The sequence below is a fragment of the Capsicum annuum genome, chromosome 6 (genome assembly GCF_002878395.1).
Source record: "Capsicum annuum cultivar UCD-10X-F1 chromosome 6, UCD10Xv1.1, whole genome shotgun sequence".
NCBI classification, from domain to species: domain Eukaryota; kingdom Viridiplantae; phylum Streptophyta; class Magnoliopsida; order Solanales; family Solanaceae; genus Capsicum; species Capsicum annuum.
This window is the reverse complement of record NC_061116.1, coordinates 174606665-174615316: the sequence shown is the minus strand read 5'-3', so window position 1 is coordinate 174615316 and position 8652 is coordinate 174606665. Positions and strand designations below refer to the sequence as shown.

The 8652-nt window shown below is 34.8% G+C and overlaps 2 protein-coding genes across 2 annotated transcripts; both read left to right on the top strand.

The window, feature by feature from the left end:
• Positions 1–654: 654 nt before the first annotated feature.
• On the top strand, positions 655–6720 carry LOC107872986 (UDP-galactose transporter 1). The gene is made up of 5 exons (XM_016719673.2): positions 655–1370; positions 3238–3487; positions 3972–4179; positions 5394–5625; positions 6287–6720. The coding sequence occupies exons 1-5, from the start codon at positions 1260–1262 to the stop codon at positions 6506–6508; spliced, it is 1023 nt and encodes a 340-aa protein (XP_016575159.1). The 5' UTR covers positions 655–1259; the 3' UTR covers positions 6509–6720.
• Positions 6721–7470: 750 nt separating this feature from the next.
• LOC107874069 lies at positions 7471–8167 on the top strand. The gene is made up of 2 exons (XM_016720958.1): positions 7471–7580; positions 7837–8167. The coding sequence occupies exons 1-2, from the start codon at positions 7471–7473 to the stop codon at positions 8165–8167; spliced, it is 441 nt and encodes a 146-aa protein (XP_016576444.1).
• Positions 8168–8652: the final 485 nt, after the last annotated feature.

Below are 8652 nucleotides of genomic sequence, written 5' to 3'. Positions count from 1 at the left end.
TTTTTTAATTTCTCTATATAATCAAATTTTGAATTTTCAAGACTATTTCAATCACTTCGATTTCTCATCGATTTCAATATAATTCAATGATTTTTTGATACTTTATTTTTTTTTAAAATGTTACATGAGAGTCCCATAGTTATAACTTTCATATGTTATCTAAGAAACAACTAGTAATATAACATAAAAGACATATTAACACACTATTTGGATATGTATTATGTTTTTGGTAGATAACCTACTAACTTTTGTTTACTTAAAAAACAATAATCAACATTTACCTGAAATTTAGTTTCATTAACATGATTTTTTTTTTGTTTGATGATTTTTTTATAGACTTGTAAAAAGTTGAAGAAAAATAAATGCTCTTGCTACAATAACAAAAGGTGATGCACATTCATTGATTAATCAAGGTGAAGTACATCCAAATCAATTGCTATTTATGGAAAGAACAAAAAATATATATTTAATCAAATTATATATATGACTTTCTCCAGAAAATCACATTTATTGTCCACGAATTTAGCCATTTCTAAGAAATAATAAAATTTCTTATCATGAATTATTTTTGGCAAAATTTTAATGATTTAATCGTGATAGATGAAAATATCTTTATGATATTTAAATTAGACAACATGATCAAATTATAGAGCTACACAAAATAGATTCTTGACATTATCAAAATAAAAAGTTACAAATCAAACTAGAAATTCAAATCAAAGAATTCAATTACTAGAAATACAAACACCTAAATAACAAATTAAGAGCGCAAAAAATTAATATGTATCATACTATTTTTTAATTTTAATATAATTAATTATTTTTTTTTAAAATCAAACAACCAATTGAGCTAATAAAATTCTCTTTAATTTGATTTGATATTAAATTATAAAGTAGAGCCTAGCGGGCAAAAATAGAGTATAGTGGGAGTAGATAAACCTATTTGGAAAATACTAAAGTTTAGAGTACTCATTTAGTAATTAATAATTGTGGCCTGTGGGAGATCTGATTCCCCATTTATTAATTTAACATAGTATGGGGTTTCGTTTTTGTGATGTAAAGTCCTAGTATTATTACCCTTGTGTCTCACTTCTCAAGTACTTGTATATTTTGAGGAATCACAATTCACTCTCACAATTATGCTTTCAGCTTAGTTTTCGCTTCACTGTCTCCTCCTCCTTGTTTTTGAATTTTGGGTTTAATTTGTATTGCTGTAGATCCTCCTTGTAAGTAATTATTAAGCAAAGTAGTAGAAAAATATGGAGGAAAGCAGGTTGTTTCAGTGGAGTGTGATTCGATCGGTACTTGCCATTCTTCAATGGTGGGGTTTTAATGTTACTGTTATTATCATGAATAAATGGATCTTCCAGGTCTCTTCTTTACACATCTCTCTTTCAATTCCTTTTTTTTTTTTTTTTTAAATGTATATATATGAATTACTTCTCATACTTGCACTTTGTTGAGTTTTTATTGGTTTATGATATCTAATTTCTCCTGATTTTGGGTATCTGAATCACATTCTCTTACGGTATAAGGATAACTACTTTTTCAAATTGGTTATTGATTATCAACAATGCAATAACCTTGTGTGCGATACTTGAACTCAACATAGTTGTTTTGGGCTTTGGGATGTACTTTGGTGTTCAAATTGTAGCAACAAGATCCTTGCTGGCAATTTTGTCTTTTATGTAGAGATTGAACTGGAACTAGCTTAGCTTATTTGTTTTTTGTCTTTATGTGTGTATTTTTGTTGAACAAGATTCCAAGTTTATCTCTTCTAATTTTAGCTACAAAACAAGTTATTCTATTTGTGAATGAACTTGCTTTCCTTATTTTCAACTGCTGCCAATTTTAGGTTGATGAGCACTCCTTGGTGGAGTTTGGGATTTTTTGTGTGATGGATGGTAGAAAGTCCACCTACTGTTGACCCTTTATCTGAAAATTTCTACTTGTTGTTTGCTAAAGCGCAAGTCGGGATGATAAATTAAAAGGAATTATGAGTTCAAGAACAAACTCTGAATAGTAGTTAACTGGTAGAGATCTATGCTTGAATGTGGTATATATAATTTTATCCTGACTAGGATTGAAACGGTAAAAGAAAGAAAAACACATTACAACATCTATAGTGACAGATCGGAGTCGAGTGTCCTTAAGGGTTGTCATTTGTCATCATGCCTTCCGGTGATTCGAAGAATTGTTTAAACCTCATATTAGCTACACTTTCGAGCTTAGCACCAAGAGAGGCACACATAAATGCATTGAAGATACTATATTCCCCTGGAATGAAATACAATAATCTGATCATCCTCAAGGATAAGCGCGGCAGAGTCATGAAGTGAACTTCTTGCCATCATATCGAGATGCACCAGTTCGTGATACAAACTAGTTGAGAATAAGCTTAGTTTTGTTGGCACACTTATATTAATACAATATTTGTCAGGAGTATTTATCTGGTTTGGGAATTGCAAGTCAGTATAAAACATACAGAATTTTTTAGGTTAGAGATCCGAAATTATTGTATATTGGACTGGGATGAGTCTAAATGGATAGTAGCTGATACCATCAGCTTGGAATTGAGGCTTATTTGATGTTGTTGTAGTATCAATATTTCAAGAATGTGCTTTGCTGTATCTATGATACTCTAGCAACCTGTCCCTGGTAGGGTCTTATAGATTTGACGTCAAATATCTGAAAGTTGTTAGTTCTGATATTTTTAGGTTATGATCATCTTGAGTACTGAAATGCTACTGTGAAGTCGTCCTCTGTGTACTAATTTTACTGCAGTAATAGCAATCTGTTGTTCACTTGTTCTTGCCCCTTCTTCTTAATGTGTTACTTGTCGGGAAGCATAATTTCTAATTAGATTTCGAGGACTTGAAAAGGAACCTTTCCTGTGATAAAATGCATACTTCCGCTGAATATTTCCACTTTTGTTTTCTTATGGAAGTACATAACTTTAGAAAGGTATAGCCAGCATTAACATTTCCTACATGCCAGAGCAGTTTCAGTTGTAAACTCCTCATTCTTATAACCATGCAGAAAGTTATAACATATAATTCAAATATCTTCATCTCAAGTTTGTTAGAGATAGTGCATATTTTACACGTTTAATAACGTGTACTTAATCATCTTTCTGTTGTTTGAGATATTGTTATCTCTATTATCCCTTGCATTCTTTAATGTATGAAGTTATGGTTACAAAGAAGTAATACTATGTTGATCTTTTATCCTTTGCAGAAAATGGATTTTAAGTTTCCTTTGACGGTGTCTTGCATACACTTTATCTGCTCAGCTATTGGTGCATACGTGGTGATCAAAGTGCTGAGGCTTAAACCTCTTATCGTGGTTGACCCTGAGGATCGCTGGAGAAGGATTTTCCCCATGTCGTTTGTGTTTTGTATCAACATAGTGCTGGGCAATGTCAGCCTGCGCTACATCCCTGTTTCATTTATGCAAACGATAAAGTCATTCACCCCTGCAACTACAGGTGATTGTCGGGTAGAACTTTTATTACTTGTTTTTCCTCCAATTTAATTTGTTTGTCTAGTTTTGACTTGGCAGGGAGTTTAAGAAAGTAAAAAAGACTTTTGAATTTTGTGGTCTTAAAATAAGATTTGTAGAATGTACCAAAATGTCCTTTAATATTGTGACATACGCTGTGATAAGCTTAAATTGCAGAGTTGTCAAAAAATGAAAGAGACAGTCTTTGTGAAATGGATAAAAAGGAAAGAAAGACAAACAAATTGAAACAGAGGGAGTAATTAAGCACTCATGGGTCAAGCGTGTTGTGAAAGATGTAATAGCACACAACAAAACATTTAGCAATTCTTCACGACCTTATCTTCACCTGTGTGCTTATATGTTTTGGGATATGGATTAGTGAATTTCTGTGTTCTTTAGTTAACTAACAAACTTCTTCATCTCATTGTGCTGTTTTGGGAGGACATCTGACTGTCATGTCCTTGTAACAGTTATTTTGCAGTGGCTAGTTTGGAGCAAGCACTTTGACTTGCGGATTTGGGCGTCTTTGATACCTATTGTTGGAGGAATTCTCCTCACCTCCATCACAGAGCTGAGTTTCAACGTGTTTGGATTTTGTGCTGCTTTATTTGGTTGTCTGGCTACATCCACTAAGACTATTCTTGCAGAGTCTCTGCTGCATGGTTACAAATTTGACAGGTACTACATCCCCCCGGTCACACTCATATAAATACTTACCCCTTATTTTGCTAGGAAGGTTGTGGGAAACCGCCAGTCTCGGTGGGGATTCCTATGGTTCCTCTTAGTTTAATTGTCACCATGAAAGAAAAGTTAAATGTGATGATTCCTCTGCAGGGTTCATCACCTTGTTGATGGTTTTGCCTTGGCATATCATCAAACAAAATAGTGAAGAGGCTAAAAGCGAAGAGATGACTATCTTAATCCCTCCTATCTGGTTTCGAACCAAAGATATAGGCCCAATGACCAGTTTAGGTTTTAATTTAGAGTTAAATAACTCGGGGTAAAAATTTGCTGCAGAGAATCAGAGAAATTATGCTGCCTTAACAAGGAAAAAGAAAATTAAATAAAAAGGAATAAAGAAGGAACTCAAGCTCTTGATTTTTGTTTTCCCCTCAAATTCATCCAGTTTGCTTATCTTTGTCTATTTTTACTAGCCCTTTTAAGGATAATATCTGTAGAGATGAAAAAAATATATTTAAGATTATAATTTAATGCTGTGAGGAAAAGACAGGGAGAGAGTCTGCAGTTGTTCTTAATCTGTGTCTTTCATTTATCTCTAGAATCATCGACAACCTCTTTAAATTCACCAGACCTGTTGGAATTTATGTTATCCATTTCCATCGTGATAGTTTATTTCCAAGTTTCATATTCTTATTCAAATGGAATATGGCCTATAGGTCTATGCTTCAAAACCTAAATCCTCGTCGACCCGAACATTCTCTGTAAAAGAAGCCCTAAACCAAAACCCCCGTTACATTTGTTTTCCTTATTTCCTTCTTGTGACATCTTGTCATGTGGATCACCAAAGTAACAGTAATTTCTCAATGAATCAAAATTTGCATTTACCTATCAACAACAACAACAAAAAGAATAGAGTTGTTCAAATCCCAGCAAAGACAAAACAGTAGGGTGGTACCTTCCCTAACGTTGGTGGATGGAGTTACTGGTATTTGTTGCTGGTGGGAGGTGACAATTGTCTCGTGGAATTAATCAAGATGTGCGAAAGCAGGCTTGGACGCCACAGTTATAAAATCAAAAAAAAATAGAGTTGGCTTCCGAGATGAAGTTGTATATGTGTTCATAAACAAAATTGTCGTATTATTTTGGACACTACTTTTAGTTATGGCAACATTGTTTTTACAAGTATCTTGATTTATTTCTACATTTTTTAGCATAAACACAGTATATTATATGGCGCCTTTTGCCACAATGATCTTGGCGGTACCAGCCTTACTACTGGAAGGCCCTGGAATAGTGGGATGGTTGCAGACAGATCCCCCACTTCTTTCGTCCTTCTTTATTATTTTTGGTTCTGGTGTGCTGGCCTTTTGCCTCAATTTCTCTATCTTCTATGTCATTCACTCTACCACAGCAGTCACCTTTAATGTTGCTGGAAACCTTAAGGTACGAGCTATTGCACTTTGTTTGTTTGTTAATGCTTATGGTTTGTTTCTTCTATGAAAATAATGCTTGTATATATTTTCTGGTATTCATGCTTAACCAGAGCCAACAATTTTTCTGGCCCGTGAATTTACACTTCTAATAATTCTTTATATGTTTGCTCATTTGACTTGGCATGTTGAATTGCATTTCGGTGGTTTGGTGCCTTAACATTGTTAAGCAACACAAATTTATAGATCTCATCATGACACATGCATTGTCTACATGTGCCAAAATTATCTCAGCGATCAATGTGAGCTTATCTGATAGCATTTTGCTTTGAACTGATCTAAACGCTTGGTCAGTTGTTGACAAACTAAAGATTTGATTAATTACGTCAATCTATGAAAGTTGAAACTATGGATTGATGTTCTCAATTTAAGCTAATGTCGAGATACCCTTGATTGCATGTGAAATGAGACAATACAAACAAATCTCTCTTATTAGTGCACAACTAAACTGAACCATTTCAAACACTACCCACCTAATATGATGTCACTATATTCCTTAATTAAGTCACAGCATTTTGATATGTTATTTCTCACTCATAAAGTTCTGCATTTGATCAGAATACTGTTTTTAATCAATATTATTGTGTTTTACTTAAAATTTCTTACCTTTGCAGGTTGCAGTTGCTGTAACTTGTTCGTGGCTCATCTTTCGAAACCCAATCTCAATGATGAATGCCGTTGGATGTGCAATAACACTTATCGGATGTACATTCTATGGATACGTGAGGCACATGCTCTCACAACAAACACCAGGCACTCCTCGTACACCTCGGACCCCAAGAAAAAGTATGGAGTTTGTCCCTCTAGTAAACGACAAGTTAGAGGATAAAGTGTAATGCCAGGTGTACTTGAAACATGAACTGGCTAAAAGTTTGGCATCGAAGAGAAATATAAAGAAGAAACAAACTGTTCATTGTCTAATTACTGTTTAGATAAATCGAAGTCTGAATCTTTTATTTAACTCATTTATTTACCTTCAGCCCCTGCTCCGAATTGACTGGTATTTATTTTGCCTATAGAAGAGAGTTACACGGAAATGTTTCATTCACTTTTTGTCTAGTGACCATTTAGATACTTCCGATATCAAATCTTTTATTTACCTTTCCTCCCCACTCCAAGTTGGCTAGTATTCTGGTTCTATTTTGCCCGCAGCTTTTTACTGTATTTATATTTGGAAAGCTAGTTCTTTCATTCAAGATGTGTGTTAAAACTTGCAAAGATTTCTATAGTCTACATTCTATAGTGCAGCCACTGTTACATTGATTAACTGCTGATCCATTAGTTAGTTAACACAGTTACATTGGTTGGTTGATTAGTTAGCCAAGTTTGTTAGCCAGCTGGCAAGTTAGTTAGTGAGTTGGTCACTTGATCAAGTAGTTAGGAGGTTGTTAGCAAACTTCTAGATAATCACATGTTAGTCATGTGAGTCTATAAATAGATGTCATGAACTCACATTGTACATGACTCAATATACAAAAGTTTCTTCTTAGCTCAATTTCTCTCTTCTTCCTTCTCATCAAGCTCAGTAACTGCTCCAATGGTAGTCGTGTGTGAGAGCTTGAGAGATATTTCAACATGGTATCAGGGCCACGCGATCATGAAACTGGAGAAAACAACGATCGAGTGTGAATACACCATCAATACAGTGAGTTCATTCTGCTTGTCATTCCTGTTTGTAAGCTAGTAAGCTTAGAGGAGTTAGATCTCCATTTGTGAGCCATAGATCTCTGATTACAAGTTATAGACTTCGAGATTCTGTGATTTTTTTTCCACCTTAGCCGTAGCTTGCGAAATAGATATGGCACCTAAGATAGATCCTAGTGATCCCCTGTTTCTGGGAGCATCAGATGTGGCAGGAGCTGCTTTGATTCCCATAAAGTTGACTGGTTCAGAGAATTATGAAATTTGGTGTAGATCTATGAAGATTGCATAGGAAAAAGGAAGTATAATTTTGTAACTGGTACTTGCGACAAGGACACATATAGAGAGGAATTACATGATCAGTGGGAGACATGTAATGCAATAGTACTCTCATGGCTGGTGAGCTCAGTAAGTGCAGAGTTACTTAGTGGTATTATGTATACAATAAATGCCTGTGAGGTATGGGAAGATCTTAAGCAGAGGTTTGATAAGGTGAATCGTATGAGGTTGTATAATTGCACAGGGAAATCAACAATCTACACCAAGGCACTGACTCAGTTTCAACCTACTTCACTGAGCTGAAGAATCTGTGGAGTGAGCATGATGCAGTTATACCAGCTCCATCATGTAATTGTCCTAAGTCTAAAGAGTATTCAGAACACTTATATCAGTTGAGGCTAATACAATTTCTAAGCGGACTAAATGATGCGTATGATCAAACAAAGAGACAAATACTGATGAAGGGAACAACACCTACACTTAATCAAGCATATGCAATGATCATTGAGGATGAGATCCAGCAACTTGCTTGTGCTGCAACCATTAGTGATAAAACTGAGCCTATTGCTATGTAAGTACACATAAATTATGCAGATTTTGGATATGGAAGCAGAAATCAGGCATCAACCAGTTATGGAGGGCAAGGTTACAAAGGCAAAAGGTGTGATTACTACAACTTAAGGGTGTTAAGTGGGCCGGTCCAAGTCAACTCGAAATTGGCCCGTGAGAGTTATTCTGGTTGTGGGTCGGTCCGGTTCCGGGCCCAACAGTAAAAAATTTCAAAACAACCCTAATCTGACCCACATAATCCAACCTGGTCTAACCCACCTAAACGTAAGTACTATAAATTATGTATTAAATTAGATTCTACATTGACATTTCGTAGTTTTTTTTTTGGTCTTATTTTTCTCCGTGAGAATATACGCTGTGCGAAAGATATCCACTCCAATCTGTCACAAAACAGTGTGTATTTTTTTTTTTATCCTGTGAAGATATTTTGGGATTGTTTTTTTAGCAAATTGATAGGCAGCAACACCTTTTTTACTGTTAAGTAATGATG